Source organism: Chaetodon auriga, chromosome 7 (assembly GCF_051107435.1).
Source record: "Chaetodon auriga isolate fChaAug3 chromosome 7, fChaAug3.hap1, whole genome shotgun sequence".
Classification (NCBI taxonomy): Eukaryota; Metazoa; Chordata; class Actinopteri; order Chaetodontiformes; family Chaetodontidae; genus Chaetodon; species Chaetodon auriga.
Window position 1 is genome coordinate 18,297,816 of NC_135080.1, and position 20,159 is coordinate 18,317,974.

The 20,159-nt window shown below is 41.1% G+C and overlaps 1 protein-coding gene across 10 annotated transcripts in view; it reads right to left on the minus strand.

Moving 5' to 3' along the window:
- The window catches only part of kirrel3b (kirre like nephrin family adhesion molecule 3b), a 163,809-nt gene that overhangs the window by 14,311 nt on the left and 129,339 nt on the right, over positions 1-20,159 (minus strand). For all 10 annotated transcript variants that reach the window (XM_076734456.1, XM_076734453.1, XM_076734460.1 and 7 more), the window contains 4 exons: positions 10,713-10,818; positions 3,361-3,509; positions 3,065-3,192; positions 2,496-2,622 (listed from right to left, as the gene is read on the minus strand). In XM_076734456.1, coding sequence (XP_076590571.1) covers positions 2,496-2,622; positions 3,065-3,192; positions 3,361-3,509; positions 10,713-10,818 — 510 coding nt within the window. The remainder of the gene's footprint in view (positions 1-2,495; positions 2,623-3,064; positions 3,193-3,360; positions 3,510-10,712; positions 10,819-20,159) is intronic.

Below are 20,159 nucleotides of genomic sequence, written 5' to 3' on the forward strand. Positions count from 1 at the left end.
TCCCTAGGCTACCCAACTTCTGTGCGTGTGCCATTATACATACTGCTTTGCTCAAACACACACACAAACATACAAACACAATTGGCCATAAAGATCTGGTCACACTTGTGGATATTAATTAATATGTATTGCATGCATATATGATCCTTAAGTATGCACAAGCTAAATCCCTTCAAGCATGCAAGATAACTTCTCTCAATTCCAACTTCTGCAGGACTGTAGAAAAAGCCATGCATATATATTGTATGTTATATAAATAATCACACGCATGGACGTTCACAGCCACCCTTCATACATGTAGTCTCTTGACGGCTGCATATGAAATGATGAGGAGCGTTCCATTCTGAAAATGTTTGACTAGAGTAAGCAATATGTATCCATTAGAGACTTAAACACAAACTGCCTCCCCTGCTAGCTGTTTGATTATAATTAAATTACATTCTTCCCCAGGGAAAGCAGGAACCCTCGTGTCTATGCGGTACGCCACAGTGGGAGCCAGTGACACACAAAAGCCAAAAATGGGAGAGACAGAGAGAATGACAAATTATAAACACATGTAATTTAAATGATGGCATTAAGGAATTGGGGGATAACTGCAGGGAAAACAAACAGCAAAGTAACATTGAAATGTGCAGCACCGTCGCATCATGAATACTCTAAATATGCACAGCATTGCCTGATACTGTATCATGGTCGCCCTCCCTTAAAGCTCGCTCATCCGTTATGTTAGTTATTCACTGTCAGAGTCAATTTTGTCCTGCTGACTGTCAGTGATGTTGGGCGTATAGGCTGAGGAGAGGTGAGGAGTAACCCCACCACCTCCCGCCGCCGCCGCCGCCGCCGCCGCCGCCCCCACCCCCCTCGCCCAAACACACACCACCAGTTCAACCGCAGTGTTTGCACTTTCACAAGTTTGACAATCTGATTCGCCTCAAGGACCGGGTAAGAAATGACTCAGGATTCCTCATGTGGTTTGGAAAAAAAAGAAGATGAATTTCAATTATTCAGAAGGGTAAAAAGGGAGGCGGCTTTTGAATGTCAAATACCATTTCAGGCAGGGAGGTGCACGACGCAAAAGAAGTGAGGGAGAATATACACAAATAAAAAGACCAGACGACATCCAGAACTTGCTTGAATGAAGACTGCAGAGACTAAATAAACATGCCATTTCAGCTTTGTTGTATGTTTCCCAGTGTGCTCACAGTTGTTTATGTGTTATAATCTTTATTAAAACAATCCATCTTCTTTCTCTCATGGCATCGTTTTTGAAAAGCAACACAGCCTCAACAGTTACATGAGCAGAGAAGATGCATCAAAATAAACTGGCGTATTGGATATTATGTATTCTGTGTACATATTAAGGCTACAGAAAGGATGCCAGCATAGGTTGCTATTGACAGAAAGGGAGACAATAGAATTAGTCATGATTTTTCCTTATGCCTCTTCCGCCTTGATTCCAACTGAATTCCTTGTTGAGAAGGAGGGGGATCATCGCAGTTCAGAGAAAGCCGTGGTTCTGATCTTGTGCTGGAGGGAATACTGGTATCCCACTGTCTCTGATATGCAAAGCTAACACTGGGGTTTTGAAAGGAAAATCTTTACATACACTGTTTGCTACTTGATGTATCTTCATCCCCAAATCAGCACCACTGTTGCTTATAGGCAGACTTTTGTGAGCTCTGGAAATGTGCAACGATACACTGTCAGCATTAACTCAACATCATCTCGGCAGCATCTTAAAAGCCTCTCTTGCTATTTTTATTATTTTTTTTTTTTTCTGTTTTTTTGGCCTGGGCGGCTTTCAGATGGACACAGGGAAAATAAGAGACATGTAAATTCCACAACTCTGCCACACAGAAGCATGCTCCCGGAATATCAAGCACTGATAATGAAGTCATTTGTTTGAGAGTTGCCAGGTCTCCCACCAAGGCTGGTATTCATTAGTCAGTCAGTGCCTCAGAAAAGGCAGCTTCCCTGTGAGTCATGCAGAATATAATTAGCATTTAAGTACATTTCACCTGTTTATGAAACGTGCGACCGTATCTTGAAAATATCAAGTCTATATTTATTGCCTTTTATATTTAAAGGCTTCACAAAGATGACAGTTGATGAGACAGCACTGTTTTATCACATTACCTTTGCATGGACACATTCTGTGCCACATCCTGTGTGTGTGTGTGTGTGTGTGTCAGGGCTTGAGTTTTGTTTTTACACCTGCCACATAAAATTAACTGTGTCTCCAAGAAACTGTTATGCTAAAAAGAAGAATGCAGGAGAGAACTAAGGCTGCACATTCTGTTGGAAGTCTTACAGACAGAAGACTTCCACGAACCACAGAGGAAGCAGTACACTGACTCCTGTGACAAATTGTTTTCTTCTTGCTGCCATTGACCCCAGACCTCAAGATTCACACTTGTACGTGTATGCATTTGACAGCTTTGTGGGTGTGCATCTGAGCCCATTCGTGCCAAAGACATATCAATAATACAGCTTACCGTTGACAGTGAGAGAAACCTCTTTCTCTCCTGCTCCTACACGCGGGACCACGGCACGGCAAACGTATTTCCCAGCATCCTCTTGTCTCACAGATTTCAGTGTCAGGAGGTTCTCATTGCTAAGAACCTGCGGCAAAAAAAGACAAAGATCATCAAATGCAATGACAGCAATGGCACCTTCGCATTTGAGATAGCAACAAGACAGCACAATGGGGAAAAAAGAAAGGCAGCGCATGGACCATTTAATAGCTTAAAGGGCACCTCTCCTCAATTATTAAAATCCAATTTAGGTCTGAGTTCTGTGGAGTAAAGGGGTTGGCTTTGGCCTTTGATGTTGACAAAAGGAAAGGTGGAATGAGTCTGAATTCAGGATCAAATCAACAGATCTCGTGTGAGAGCGGGTCAGTTAGAGGCTGGGACTAAAATGTCTTGGGTTTAATGGACATGTCTTTATTTGAGAAAGTCTCAAACACGGGCTTTATTTGGGAAAGTAGCTTTTATAAGCCACCGCCACAGTGTGTGACTGTTTATTAAATGTACTTGGAAGCAGTGCAAATCAATATACTCACCACTCCAGATCCCCTCTTCATCCACACTATGGTAAGAGAAGGATTTCCTGTCCAGGCACAGTTGAACACAGCATCAGATCCAAGGTCCACCTGCAACGACTGAGGCTCCGCAGCCATGCGAGGACCAACTGTTGAAATAAACATCATTAACTGTTGATTCATCCATAATCAAGCATCAGCTGTAGTCGCACCTGCTCTTGGAGCTGAATTTCGAAATGCACAAGACAATAAAAATCCATGCAATATTGTGTTCTTGGCACTACTGAAAGGCACGCATCGCTTCACGAGTCACTCACAGTAGACGTCAACATTGCGGCTGATGTTGGTGCTGCCAAGGGGGTTGGTAACCTCACAGGAAACAGGTTCGGTAAAGAAGGAGTGGTCCACAATAACCTCATATGTGTCTCCAGAGACCTCCTTGATGATACTTCCTCCTTTGGCCCACCTGGTGAGAAGATTAGAAGGCACCGAAAGGAGAGATGGGAAGAAATGGGAAAATGAAGGGAAAGGGGAGAAGGCATTAAGGCAGGTTTTCACACCTCCTTATGTCAATAGCATTCTTTTGTGTGAATAAATCATCATTCTGGGGCAGGTTTTCTGTGCTGGCTTCAGCACATTTTTGTGGCAGCCCTCCATGCTGTGACAAGCTCCCTGGCGACTCAGAGCAGACAGCACGTTCCTCATTACGCCAGGCAGAGAGTGCAGCACAGAGTGCCAGCAAAGAAAAACAAATCACAGAATGATAAATGGGTTGCTCCCCCACCTATGAAGACGTTGGTTGACACGTTCTGTATTATACACAACAGCTGATGTTAATAAATTGACACGGGATCATATAAAGAACATCTGTTTGCGTTTGTGAATGATAGCTTCGGTGACAGGGATACAGACACTCCACACGTGTTTAGGTGAGACTTTTAGGATGTCATGAGCGGCAGCGGATGGCTCTGCGTGGAGCGGATGGCTCGCTGCTGCTACAACAGACGAGGCCCATTTATAAAAGTGAAGCAAAGGCATCTGCGGATGTCTTAGGTCTCTTTGGGAAATTTAGACAGTGCTGTGGGACATACAATGCATCACGCATCTAAACGCTGCCATCCTCAACAATAGAGTTGTGGCTGCATGCTGATGTGGCAAATGAAAACAATGACAACGGAACCGGTGCCTGTCTCCATTTTATATTCCTGCCAGTAGTGAGAGCAGTTTTCACGGGATAGGGAACTCATTTGTTTTCCATGACTAAGCTGGCCCCATGCTTGACTGAAATGCTATCATTTAAATGAGAACAGATTACCTCATTCAATCAGTAAGTGAAGTGAAGCAGAATTCTAATTGGGCTTCATGGGATTTTTCTGTGTGCTTTCTCAGTAGCAGTAGATCTTTTCGGAGTTGAGTTCTGGTGTGAAAAGGATACAGCTGAGAGCCCTGCAACACCTGTGTTTCCAAAAATGTTGAAAATAGGGCAGACGGGTGTTTTTGGCCTGTCTGATCCAGTAGTAGTAGTGCTTAAATGGTGTCTCTGTGTCTGTGTGTGTGTTAGCGAGTATGAACAGATGTCTACCCTAGATAGCCTTTGGACAGAATAGACGAGCCACACTTTATATTTCAGTAGCAGAGTTTCATATCCCCATGTATTAGCAGAAATCGTGTGTGCACTACATACTGAAAGATTAACAGAATGGGAAAACCATTATGTTATTGATGATTGTTGCTGTTCATAGCAGCGTGTCTCTGAACGTGAATATCATTATGAATGTTTCTGCCGCTGTTTACATGACGATGATGATAAAGATGATGACGATGATATTAATTGCAATGGTGACAGTTGTGATAATCACGATGAAGACAATAATGACGATGATTACGACTATGACAACAGTGCTAACGATGATGAGGATGATGATCGCACTGGTGATTTTTATGGTGATGATGATGACAACAATGAAGACGGCGATGATCATCATGGTATGAATTACACTGTTTACACTGTTGATGATGAGTGGGAAAGTTTGTTCTTGGTGGTGGTAACAGCATTTGACAAAACAAACTGTCCTGTTCTAAAGCTTTTAGTCATATCACACGACCTTCATCGGCTGATTAGTTATCCCACTTGTCAAGGAAATGCTGATGTTTTTTGTTTTTTTTTTTACCATTTTTTCAAATTTCATTCTTGCTCTTGGACACAGCAGCTGACTAAGAGTAATTAAGGTCCATTTGGTGTCTGTTCTGGAGCTTTTGATCATATCACAAATCTGCAACATCTGCAATTCTATGACAACTCCGTCTGCTGATGAAGATCATGTGATATGATCATGTGATATAATCAAAAGCCCCAGAACTTGTACTATAACGATCTTTAGAAGAGGCTGGTCTGCTGTACAGCGGTACACTGGTAATTATTATGACAACAACAATGATGCACATGTGCTATATCTATATATATCAATATATCTATATATAGATATATGTGCATGTGCGTGTATGTGTGTGCGTGTGTTACTGTTTCCACCTACACTTTACCAGCTCACACAGTAGGAGTTGTAATGGGGGTAAGCACAGATATTTGGCTCCCAAGTGTAGGTTGCGGCTGCCAGGTTTAGGAGCCCTTGACAGTGTTAGATGGAGCAGAGACAGAATGCCGTCGTCCTCAGGGAGCATGGGAGCTCTGTTGGTGTGCTGGGCCTTGTCCAAGACTCATGTCTAAACATAGCAGCTGGCCCAGGGTAACATAAACACCTGCATTCCCTTTGGGAGGTTAGAGGGGCCAGTGCAAGCTTACTCAATAGCTGACTCACTTTACACTGCTGTATCCTATTCAGGGATTTGATTCAGACAAAGGGTGTGAATCCTGTACACCAGGCTGTGAGCGTGTGTCTATGCGTGTAAGCACATGTGCGTGCGTGGTGTGTGTTTTTGCGCATGCACAGGTCTGTAAGCTAACACTGTTGTACAGATAAACAGGTCTGCCATTAATGGAAGCAGAGGATGAAGGAGACGTGGAAGAGAGGGAGAGTTTTGTATTTGCTGAATGTGATTAAGGCAATAAAACAGTAACAATTAAATTAGGCAGGTATCTGTGCCATCAGCGTCAAGACCCACAGTAAATCAGGCCCCACAGTTATTATCAGCATGGTTAAGCACAGCACAGTGCAGTTCCATTCTCTTTTACATGCATATTGCAAGTGATGACTGTTGAATTCTCAGTGGAATTTAAAATAAATATACACGTTTTAGTAATGGCATGCTGTGATGTTGACATGTGCATAAATTACAGAGTGATTTTGTGTTTTATGGTTATGCTGCCAAAGAACTGAAGTGAGTTCTGCAAGTATGTAGTTATTCCCCAGAGAGTGGGGAATAACTTTGAAAAGTCAGGAATAACCAACTTTTCGGGGGTATTCATGGGACTTCTAGTCTGACTTCTTGATATCCGTTTCATTTTTCTTAACTTCTCAGCATTATGCCAAAGTTTTTGAGGTTATTAAAGACTTTTTTATGTGTAGTCCTTACTTTTCAGGGTAATTTCCAACTTGTCAGGCTCGCATTGATTTGTATGTTTGCAGGAACAGTGCACATTAATCTACAATTTTGCAATTATGCTGTGAATTACTGAGCCAATTACAGTTCAGGTCTTGCACTGAGGCACTTATTTTCTTTTAAATGAAGTAACTCTATAAAGTATATATTGCCACACTAAACTGCTTCCTTTCACACATCTTAAGTATGTCTGGCTGCAGCTAATGCAGGCATAAGAATGTGGCAAGGGAATAGTAGGCTTGTCCAAAAACAGACAGTAGCATGTATCAATTAGCTACCTCCAACGTTTGCAAAGAAGGAAGTTATGGTGATTGTAGTGTCAGTCAAAAGCAAACAAACAATCCAGCAGCAGCAACTACGACAACACTGAGAAATTAAGTGTGGGGAGGATTGGGATGTTATTTGCTGCAGTGCCATGCAAAGGAGGGGGTTTTGTTGTCGCTCTGTGCATGGTTGTATGTGCAGACGAGGGACCTGATTTGCTTTGTTTGTTATTCTTTCTCTTCTCTCTGTTGGGTTCTTGTTTGGATCTGAGAAAACCCTCTGTGTCTTCATCAGAGGGTGGTTGAGTGATTGCAATGTATGCCAGTTAGCCCTCCTACCATTATAAACAGTAATGAAGATGTTCCAACCCACTCGTCTTTCCCTCTCAGAGTGTTGATTCCCTGAGTGCCAACTGCAACACATGCCCATTACTCTTACTTCATTCACACTTTCAGCACCACTTTTATCTCCTCTTCCAATCCCGCCTCCACACCTCTAGTCCTCTCCGATCCCCTGACTTCCTCCCTCTTTACTCTCCCCTTGGCAAAAGTTCTGGTATCTGGAGAAATATATCTTATTTCCATTTTCACGTCAGATCAAGTCGGATTTATTGAACTGGTGTGGAATTCACAAGGGGCAGAAAGCGCCATGCCTTTGACTAGCGCCCCCACTGTCTTGGGTCCGTGTCTCAAGTGTCCATTGAATTGGAAGATGGCAAAATGGCACAGTGCACATTGGGAATGGATGGCTCTCTCGAGGATAGAAAAGAGGCCATCCGTCTAAGAACTGCTCTGTCCTTGTGGCATATCTGATCTGGGGTAGACAGAGTGTATTAGCACTGAAAAATGGTCCCACACTGCTTGACCAGCTTCCTGCTCTCCTCTGTGATATTGCTCTCTAGAGGGGGAATTTGTGGGGGGCTCTCCCTAGTCAAAGTCTCTCAGGCAAGCATTATGAGGCCCAAAAATCCCCCGTCGACCATGTCCTGAACTCCAATGGTGCACGGGAGTCCTGAAGTGCTTGTATAAATTGCAGATAAATCTAAATGAGAGACTATGAAACTGGAGAACTGGTGGAGAGTATAACCTTGAAGTATCAAAAGTTATTAGTCTGTGTGGATATTATTCAATTCTACAGTGGATTGTCTTAATGACAGAGAGCCAGACAGCCGAGAGAAAGCAAGAGAAGAGAGAAATAGGTAAGAAATAAATTACATAAAGGGAAAGTTCAACCTCCAACCTTTTTTTCATTCAGTACTTTGTCAAACTAAAAGAAAAAGGCATCTCAACAGCCATTGCATCTTAGCTCTTGATACCCCGGAGAGAAGTCTGATTCTAGCATTGATCCAGTCTCATAACAATAGAGGTGAAATCCCTTTGCAGGTGCAATAGACGTCCTGTCTATGCTGTGCACCTACACAATGAAATACAAACCTTGTTTTCCACAATATCACTGCCCTCCCTCCTCCTTTTCTTTTTCAAAAGGGCAGAATCCATCAAAAAGGCAACATCTCTGTTTTGCCACCTGTGAGTGTGTTGTACATCCATTTCATTTCCCAGTACCATTACAAGATTCAGTGCCGGCCAATTCCCTTTTCTATCGATTTCATTCCATTTATTTTTTGTCTGGTTTTAAAAACCTCCCACACAGAGAGCCATCTCTGGACAAATCACTTCAGTACCACTTCTGGATGGCCATGCAAGATCTTATGAGAATGATTATTTTCCATTTTACACCACAATTACACATTTTGTAAGAAACAATGTAAAAAACATTCAAACAGGTACAACTGACAATTGCGAAAGCAATAAGGTTTAATACACAGAGGAGATGGTGAGAGAAAAGCAGCTTCACACACTGATGAGGAATGGTAGGACATTAAGATTAGCAAAATGAGACACATGGTGAGATGTTGGCAAGTATTTCACCAGGAATGCTGCTTTGTAAAGCAATATATTAGTTTCTATTTTTGCCCTATTCTTTTTCTGTTTTTTGGTCTAACTTGGTTTTATATGTGCCAGGTTACATTGCATCTATAACAGTATTTTCAGCTGTGGATTTGTTGGCTATCAGCATGTGGTTTGAATTACAATGCAAATAAGAAATTTGAATGCTTTGTGCATTAGAATTAACCATTACTAAATCATTTGTATTTTCATTATGCAAATACAAGCCCAGTTTCCAAGGTCTCGTGTGCACGCTGGATGATTCTGCAGTGCACAACATTAAAAAAGATTGATTAGATTATAAACATAAACATTATAAAAGAAATAAATTGCTTTAAAAACATTAGCATTTTATGATAAAAAACAAACATGCAAAAATATAAAAAAAAAATAAAAAAATACCTTTTATTGAATACCAGCATTCTGTCTAGCAATAGGTTGCTGAATACTTGCATATTAAAGGTCTGTAGGGTATTGATGTAATGCTAATGTAAGCACCGAAATCCATCGCCATGTTCTATATATTTTGCTGCCGCAATTTTCAGGTAAAATGAGCTGAAAGTACTTTTTCCTCAACAACCTTCACATAACAGCCAAACTGAAATTCATGCTCTGAAAACTGCACTGAAAGTGAAATAAGGCCTGGAAAGAGCTCACCCACGGCACGACGAGTAATCTTTAAGTCATTCCATTCCTTTTGCTGCACAGAGAAGCTGAAGAACCTTCACATTCTTGTTCTGAAACAACTGCATCTCTGTGGTCATTTCCCAAACATATCATTTCTGGGATCTGTAGTCCTTGAAACTTTAGAAAAGGCACTAATCACACCAAGGTATCTCTGTCCCTCACCACTCAGAAACATCCCTCACTCCACTTCACAGGAGAAATTATGTGGGATAACCTGGACTCAGGTGATTTCAGAGAGCAGTTTCTTCCTTTTTTGTGCATTCTTTGCAAGGGGTAAAGTATAATTTCAACTTTTTTTATCAGACTAAAGTATATTTTGCTTCATGTTTTATTCTTAATTTCAATCTTTCTCAAAGTGAGTCTTGGCATCTTAGCCGTGTTCCCACTTGCCTCCTTGCTGAGTTTAGATGAACGACCACATCTTATGAGAATAGATCTGTGTTTCCAGGAGTATTTGTTCTCTTGTAACATCCCATTTTTGGAAAATTTGAATCATGAAAATAAGGGACAAGATAATAAAACAAAACATAAGAACCTCAAACTCCAAGGTACAGTATGCACTACGGGCCATAGCCAACATCTACTGCACAACACACACATGAAAACACTTGCAGACCCCTGGGGGGGGGAAATCTGCTTTCCTGCTATATAATGTTGAGTACAACCTAATCTCAGAAAAGCTGTAATCTTGACAGCTTCATCAGATGTCACGCACATTACGTTTCCTGCCTCCCTCCAACACACTGATAGGCATTTAATGGTCAAGGGAGATGATATGGCCACAAAGCAAACTGCTATGCAACAGCAGACTGTATTACTTTGCTGCAACCCAGTGGAACATGACAAGGTTTCCCAAATGAATTTTGTGAGGTGTATTTTCATTCCATTTTTCAGCATGACGGAGTTTCATTGTTTTTCTGTTTCAGTTCAAACTTTGTGCAAATCTAATGATGCCATGGCAACACAGCAGGGCGTCTGACAATGATTAAAACTATCAATAATGAAGTGTTAAATTATGTTTATGTCAAAATGTATCATCCACCAGCAATATTGATTGGAGAGGAGCTCTTATGAAGTTAACTGTAACAACTTTTCATTCTATTTCATATTACAGGATTGCAAATTTTTTGGTGCGTTCATAATGTGTGTGTGTGTGTGTGTGTGTGTGTGTGTGTGTGTGTGTGTTGCATTAACACTTCCTTTTATGATCTCACCTGTAGAGTGTGACGGGTGGGTTGGCCTTTGCAGAGCAATGGAATTTCACAAGGTTGCCCTCAAGAACAGGCTGAGGTTCCACTGAGAGATTGACAAGTGGGAGATCTAAAAAAAAAAAACCACAAAGACAACCAATTACAGAGCTGGCAGCTTCATCAAACATCCTGTTATGAACTGTAAACCTGAGACAAACGCTATGTTGTTGAAATTTTATCTGGCTGGAAAAGGCTGAGAGAGAAAATATGGCACACTTTTTGCAGAGAGGACAAAACACATAGCACGCAACCTCAAAAGAAAACAGCCAAAGACACCAACACGCAAAATAAATTCTCATTTTTATTCAGGGGGCCCTGAAACTGATTTAACAGTCATTTATGTAGCTGCACCACACATACAGTATCGCAGGTGAACGTGCTTCACTTAAAACCATGAGGTAAAAGTCTTTTAATTTAACACACTGTGGCAGAACAGTTGTGACAGCTCATCATGGTTTGTGGCAGAATTTTCTCCCATTAATAGGCAATTACCCCTGAATAATTTGATGCCCTATTTGTTATCGTCCTGCCACCCACCTGTGGTCCACAGGTGTGGGAGAGAACATGCTATTTTTACTCTCACATATTCATTAGCAATGTGAAAGTATATATTAACAAATCAAAGGGAAACTTGACTTGCTAATGAGTTTCAGTAAACAGCAATTTGAAAACAGTGAATAGTCCATAGTGCAATCCCCTGCAATTAAGACAATGAGCAACCTCAGTGAGACAGTACAATTAAAACAGTTCTTAGAATAACAAGCATACAGATTATGCAAATTTTCTAAACAACTTAATTTTTCCTAATTGACAAAGGTGAGATTCTTTTTGAAGATACGTGTTAATTTCCATATCAATCCTGTCTCACAGGAAACAAACAGCTATTTACCACGCAGAGTCAGAGAACGAATTTCAAGTAGGTGAGGCTATTTGTCAGGGTTTCTAAAAAGAGCCACATTTTGTTGAAAGCTTCAAATGCAATGAGGGAAAATGGATCAAGCTGACCTATACCTGACCGGCAGCTGTTTAACTGTATTTGTAATGTTAAAGCACAATCAGGCGGATGGAGAGCTCCCTATTTGTAGAATTCATATGCTCTCATAATGAGTCAAATCCTGTGCTGACACATTGTCCTTCACAGGAGCAAAGTTTTCTTTTCTCATTTTAACTTTCAAAATTTTTGCAAACCATTGGTGAATATGAGTGTTCCATGTCATATTTAACATTAATACTTTCAAAAAAAAAGTTCATACAATCTAATCTGTACGGCTAAGTGTGAATTGGATATCTTTCCTTAACAGCCTGAAATAATATTAACAAAAACATTTTCCATTCCACCTGCAGAGCAACTGTTTTCTGAGATGCCATTTCCACAGACTCACAGTGTCACAGCCATGTGCCATTTGTGGTACCAGTGGCACACTGGTAAGACATCATGGGCACTAGATTAGTCACAAGGGGGAAGAGCTGGATCTAGGCTTGATGCAAGCACAACCATCTGTTTCAAAGGTGTACCAATGCTATCTGCTCCGTGTTCAATAATACTAATGTCCTAACTAGGGACTGTGTTTGGATGTGGATGAGGAGCAGTGGTGGCCATGGACATCCACATAGAATTAAAGAAGCACACAAACACTGCTGTGATGAAGCCAAACAACACTGTGTATAGTTATGTGACTCTCTCTCTCTCTCTCTCTCTCTCTCTCTCTCTCTCTCTCTCTCTTGCTGTGTGTGTGTGTGTGTGTGTGTGTGTGTGTGGGCATGAAATGTAGGAAAAACTGCTTTTTACCCTGTGGCTGTGCAGATGCTCTGGGCTGGCTCAGCTGCCACAAAGCCCCAGAGAGGGGGGTGGTCCAGGTGCCATATTCCTCCGTACTCACACACACCATATTCCCCATCAGCGGATTTATTTCCCTCCTAGACAGTTGCCCCCCCACCAACCGCTCTACCACCTTCAAATCCACGAGCTCCACCTGTGCCAGCTCTCCCCAGGCATGTAAAGAAAACAACAACATTGTGGACCCTCAAAGACTGACAGCCCCAGCGTACCAGCAATTCTCTCCAGGTACTGAGCAGATACCTGTGTGTTTGTGTCTGTCTATTTGCATGTGTAGGCACATGCTTAAGGGGGGTATGTGTGCATATGAAAGGGCTGTGTGTGTCATAATAAAACAGGAAACCTATCCAGGCCTTGAGGACCAGTCTTAACTGCCCAGTAGGTGTTTTTAGCATCACAAGCGGTTAATTGTGTGGACAAAAAAGTGGGCAGGGGGAACCTCAGGGGCAAAATGACAGATGTGGCAACAGTGGAGGTGGCAATAAAATCTAGCAAGAAGCTGCGGAGTAAAGAGAGAGGCAGACAAAACAAGAAAGTGGGGGAGAGTTGGAGGTTTGTGCTAATACACACAGTCTATATGTATGTATTCCTATAATGTACTTTCAATCATGCCAACCTTTTTCTTTGGTCTTGCTGCCAAGTGACTTCTAAGGACACAAATGCTCATTACTGTCAATGTGGCAACTAATTAATGTTCTTTTCAAATGATTGAAACTGACCGTCCCTTAAAAAAGACCTCAGTTCCTCTCAGCAAGAGGTAATGTCATGATGGCTTCTAAGTCAGACGAGCAACTTTGTCGTGCAGTTTCATCTCCCTGAAGAACCACAAACAAAGACAGCCATGGGGTGTGAATCAGAGACTGCCATTTCTCCAACCTCTGACCCTGAAGTCCATTTGCCACTTTGATGTATGAATGCATGAGTTGCTGGGTGAATACATTTGAGGTTTAATTCAATGCCACATCATTATGCAAGATTGTTAATTCCTCAGATTTGTCAAGAGAGTACTAGTGAGGGATAGAGAGGAAGGATGGATGGATAGGAGGGGGATAGCAGGACTGATCGGAGCTCCAGCGAAAACAACAGGATGAATGGGGGGGTAGTGTTAAAGTTGGCCGACAGCTTTTGATCGGTTCGTTCAAAGTGGAGACCAGATGGTGTTTTTGGAACAATCTTCCAACTTCTCTCTGTTTCCTGGAGATAGTGCCAACATAAATTGTTTTTCCCTTTTCTTAAAGCTCAATTTCCAATCTCTCCGGGTCACTGTAGACAGCTGTTCTCCAGTCTGACCAGCCTCAAACTCCAGGAGTGTCGGCTGCCTCTAAAGGATGAGGGAGCTGTTTGTGGGATGTCTACTTGTGGCTTATAACCTTATCAATATGGGCAGACTGTCGTATTGAGGGAAGAACAGACTGACTGAGAACCTGAGGTCCAGTATATTGATTATGAGATATTCAACCATGGAACAGCAACAAATCTACTTTGTTTAATGAAGGCAGATGTTTTTCCATTCATACAGCTGCTTAAATAAGATGCACTGCAGTCCTTGTAAGTGTCTATGTGCATCAGCATCACTGTTTTGTTAATGATCCAATCAAAAGTGCTATGTTGCTGCTTTTACTTTGGTTAAAAATTATGCCTGGTCGACAGCGATACATGATTTTGGGAGATGATTGTTCTGTATTTTTACAACTGTCAATGGGGGTTTCACAAGGTTCAACACTGCATACTCAATAACAAAACCAAAATGTCACTATTTATGTAGATGATGCAGTTCTGTATTGCTTTGCTAATACTGCACATGCACCCACTGAAACCCTACAACAAGCTTTTGATAAATTGCACTTAGCCCTTCGAAATCAGTGCTGAATGCAAACAAGACTAAATATATGCTATTCCCTACAGCAGTGGTTCTCTAACGTATTACTCTACAGTCTACATCTGGCTTTTATTCAAGGTCAGAGGTCCAGAATGATTGGCAAAAACAAAATATTTAATCAATTAATTAATGCCACATCTCTTGTGAATGGACTAGCAAAAAACCGAGGCAGACAATGCTCAGACAGTCAGTCCATATTTATTTCTCACTCAGACATATTCAAAACTACATCTACACTAGTTGTAGAAATGGTGTCCTAGAGAAAAGGGGACACATTCTGTATCTGTGATTTAGGAGCTGATAGCAAATTCTCGGGTGTAACGTTAATGTGTGAACTCAGCAGCAACAACACACAACACTCTCTCCAGCATTTAATGTCACCATGACAACGATGCCAGCCATAGGGAAATAAGCCACATTAAAACCACATTCATCTGGGGACATGATCGCTGTGAATGATCTCCAGCTACACTGTATATTCAACGTCACTAACAAAGTATTGATCAATAGAATGTTTTTTTCAAAATAGAAAATGTTAATAATGTATGATTGAATATTCATAACACAAGATATGCCAGGAGTCCTCGGCTGCATTTGTTTAACTGAACACTGATCAAAGTGAACAGACTCTAAAAAACATGGGAAATTCACAATGATAACTAGATACTTAGCAATATATTAAAAAATGCTCTCAAGATCTCAGTCCAAGAGTCAGTGCTCAATACAAACCCTCAGCTCAACTACCAATGACTGAGTCCTTATCTAAATAATATTACTAATTTTGAGAGCCCAAGTGATGCCTCTCTTATTCTCCGACAGCTCTGGAATTACCTCCTGTAGTCCAGCACTGCTGTCCGCTCCAGGGAATGGCCAGCCTGGGAGCAGAGCGGTTTGATGGTGGGTCCACAGAGTAGAGAGAATGGTGATGGAGAATAATCTCTCTCTGTATAATGGAGGAACTATGAATTACAGACGTCTTGGTTCATTGCCAGGGGCTGGCAAATTGATTGACGATCACATTCAGAACGGACTGGACTTTTTCCACCGGTGAGTAATGTTAGATGCATGGATTTTTCTGAATTAATTAATATTCTGTGAGACGGACAGGGAGTTTTGGCCACCGGTTGACAATCACTGAATGGACTGGGTCCGGATTGACTACCAAGGTCTGAACTTTGAGAAGCCCTGCTCTAGAGCCGGAGATATTGTGGATAACAGTTTGCATATTATCACTCTGAATGAACATGAAAGGGTCGGAATATCTTGTTATCTGAATGGATCAAAAAGTTACAGGACATCTAAATTTCACATTCACATACTTCCTGCCAAGCTTTGAGAAAAAAATTGATATTGACACAGAAACAGAGCTAATTTTCTTATGTTCAGAAGGAAACAGATAATTGAGGCTATGTTCTTGTCGGTCTGGATTATGGTGATGCTATCTATAGACACGTCTCTGCCTCCACTCTTAAATCCCTGTTTATCATTCTGCCCAAAGATTCATTACTGCTTACAGTTAGTCTACTCATCATTGCATCTTGTATGAAAAGGTTGTGAAGGCATCTCTAACAGTAAGACGTGGCAGGCCTTGATTTCTGTTTATTTATAAAGTCCTTGATGGCAACATGCCATCATACATCACTACCTTATTAAACTGGTCCCATAGTCATTATGTGACCAGTTCAAGTGATTGAACTAATGCTCAAAGTCAATTTTACAATTAATCACAATTTACCTATAGGTCAATTCGAAACCATGAGTACAGACTACTCCTCGCTTGAATGTAACAGTTTTTAAATGTGTTCTGTTGTTTGTTTTCTAGTTATTGTTTTTGGGTGTTTTTACTGTCTTTTAACGGTTTTCTCAATATCATTGGAAAAGAGGGTCATGCCCTCAATGTCTTTTCAAGGTTTAAATAAGGGCTGAATGAATAATTAAAAAAAAAAGAAAAAAAGATGGCAGTCAAACCTTAGCTTAGAGCGTCACGTATATCTTCCAGGCATTTGAATTGTGATATTGAGAAATTATGTCTGCACACAAACAAACACATAAGATCACATGAGATAAATCAGTAATGCAGCATCATCAGAGCTTAATCTAATACAGAGAAATATTCTGAGCATTTTACTGCCCCCTTTCCCTCTCACTTTCAATTTCTGTCTTCTGTCATCTGCCTTCAGATGAATTTGCCATTATCTGCTTGATTAAGCAGGGAGAGCATGTAGCTGCTACCAAAAACAAATCCTCCCCAATTGCACATCTGCATGTTCTTTATTAATTAGTCTCAACAAATGGCATTCATTTTCCTCCCACATGGCTCAGCTTGTTTGCAATGCAAACACACTGAGAACCTTGGCTTTGCTCGTCCCTAGTGCATTCATTTCCAACTACGTGTTTGAAAGCGTGTGTTTCTATGTGGGGCAATGCTCTGCAGATATCCAGCTGGACTAGAAATATGTGAGGAATATTTTAAGTTGCGTGATGAGTGGGATTCAGCGGGACATGAAACTGTGGCATCAGAATCATATTCCACTGCAGTGGTTTTATGCCAGGGGGTAGGGGAGTTCACTGATTAAAGTCCAAAGGGCATAATACAAGTTAAGTCATGCTGCTGGAGAAAACAGCATCATGGGGTAGCCACCCCTCTGCTATCAAATAATTATAGTTTGCTAATGGACTGGTATGGACAACTGAAGTCAGCAGTCTATCCAGGGTTCTGAATCATCTCTGTTGGCTTTAAATCCCCCCATTTTGGCAACATCACCAGTACATACTGTATTTAGATGCTAATTTGTCTAACCCTAGGTCAGATAACTCTGTATGAACTTCTGTGGGAAGGAAAATGCTGAGGTGGATGTAAATCATAAGCATTAAGGTGATGATAAAAGAAAATACTGTTGTGAAATGCATTGGATTTTAGGCAGGTTTAAGCTGTAGAGCAATGTGCGCGGTTGTGTTTAGATTACTCTCATTTGGATTGCTGTAAGGATGGAGCAGAGAGAAAAAGGGCAACTAAGCTTAGAGGTGAGCGGAATACGAAATGTTGAGAAGGGCAGGCAGACTGAGAAGATTTTAATTACTTTTGTTGCCATTAATATTATCTCACTAATACGGTCAATTAGATTACTCTAGGCAGAGAAATAAAGGAGACTTTTAATTCTTAAAATTGGGACTTACACACAAACAGATATGAAATAGGAACTACCAGCATTTATTCAGAGAGTTTAAATGTTCAGTGGACATTATCCACAGTTTCAGGGAATACACAACCATCTGGGGAAATGTGCTTATTTGCTGTCTCACTGAGAGCTGGATGAGACCATCAATATCAATTTAATCTCTATGCGTTGAATGCAGAGCAGCACACAGTGTCAGAAAAATATTTGAAAGGCATTAACCCTGCGTTCGATAGCAGTTAATTCATAATTTCTGACTTGTAGTTACGAAAGGGATATAAATGGCACTGAAAGCCGAAACTCATATGACTGTCCATGCAGTCCACACAAATGTTGCTTTCACCAGATGGTGTGCTTTGAAACAATGTCCACGTATGATTTTTAGCAATGGGAATTCAGTGTTGGGTCACACTTTCCACTTTTGACTTCATACCCCTGGTCAAAAATGGGGTAAAACTTCTGCCCATAGGAATCAAAGGGACCCTTAGGCCAGCAAATTCGAATGAAACTCAGTCAGATCTTGGACCACAGAAGTCGTTGCAGTGTGCAGTCTAGCTTCAGTGACTTGCTGTATCCGGACCTCACCAGGGTCCCACTTAGACTAAAAGCAACTGTTCACCAGAGACTGCCATTAATCCCTATATCTTTCTTACAGCATTGGAGCACATTGCAGCACTGCTTCCACAACCCAAATTCCAAAAGAGTTGAGATGCTGTGTAAGACATCAATGAAACAGAATGTGATCATTTACTGATCCTTGTCGACATATTCATCATTCATTGATTTTTGTAAATATATGCTTATCCTGAGGAGCAACTAAAGACTGGGAAAGCTGTGGAATGCTCCAAAAACACCTTTTTGGAACATTCCACAGGTAAACAGGTTCGTTGGTAACAGGTGATAGTATAGATTGGTTATAAAAAGGGCATCCTGGAAAGGCTCAGTCATTCACAAGCGAGGATAGCGGGAGGTTCACCACTTTGTGAACACATGATTGTATAAAGGATGTTACTGCATGGGCTCAGGAAAACTTGGTAAACATGGTGTCGATAAACACATTTACTTTGCAAATGACTACTGATGTATATACAATCTGTTTTCCCTTTTAGCTTGTCACATATGTACACTTGGTCAGTACATATGTACACTTATCCTGAGTAAAGAATGTAGATGCACAGAAGGCAGCATATTGTTACGCACAACCTTGGACAAGAACATACTGTACAGTATGTGCACAGCAACAAAACGTCATTACTATACAACATTGCGACGTTTCCAGTCGCTTTGACAAAAGGGCTTTTCTTATCGTCATGAATAATGACCACAGCTACAGTATCATTCACAATTGAAAGGTTGCCAATATTTCATGACATCCATCTTTACAAGGACCAGGTCATTCTGAACATATTGTACATAAGTTCTAGCCGGGCAACTGGCTACAAATTTCTTTTGGAAGCATTTTACACTGCTCACAATTATGACCCATTATTGTTAAATCCTGACATATGACTGTTTTTTGCTGTAGAGTATGGGACTCCCAAGCACAGTTGAACAGAAGAGATGGTCAAGTGTTACATTTATTTCCCAAGTTGACACAGGGCACCTGAAGGAACCATTGCTTTGATAGGTAGGGTGATGGCTTTCACCTTCTAAGAGAAGGGCTCATTTAAAAAAGCTGTACAGTGGGCAGAAGAAATACAGATACAGTTTCTGTTTCTCCTGCTCCAAAGAGGTAAAACATGCTCTCCTGGCTTGACTTTTTCCATTGCCTGGCAGTGGTCTCTGACTCTGTGCAATGTAAGGATTCATCTCTGTTCATTACAGTATGATTATCATTAAGGAATGAGAAACTTCATATTTTAACACCACATATTTGAACTATTGGCATCAGTTAAGTTTGCACAGATTCTGACTGTTCAAGATAAAAATGAGACACCAGCAGTGACCTTTTTTTCTTTTCAACTGTGCACTGCCTCCTCTGTATGGCAACAGCATCTTGCCATCACTAGTTGCCTGGTTGTCTGACGACACTGTGGAGGAGCAATCACATAGGTCAGAACTATGTGGTGTTTGGTCCATAGAGATATGGAGGTCAAGTTTCATCTGCTACTTGGCACCAGTTTTTATTGTTCCAGAAAGTCTGGGTGCTAGTCTCTAGTCATCTTTGTTGCAACATGTGGTGCATTCATATGTAAGTGGTTTCCAGATTTTCAACCTCGCAATACATAATTCACTCATCTAAATAGCAAGAGTAGATGTAAGTAGAGGGAGGATCTGCAGACATTTGTTTACAAGACAGTTCTTAAAATGCAACTAAAATCTGAGTAAGTGCATGTTTCCGCAGTAGAAGCCCTTTGTCCTGTAAACTATGTTTATATATACAACTAATTTGTAAATTGAAGGAAATGTAATGGCGACCAAATTATGTGCTCTATTAACACAAGGAGGAAATATTGTCAATTAGCGTACCTGGCAAGTTGCAGATATGTTGATTCTGAGCGCATTTTTCCTGACAATGT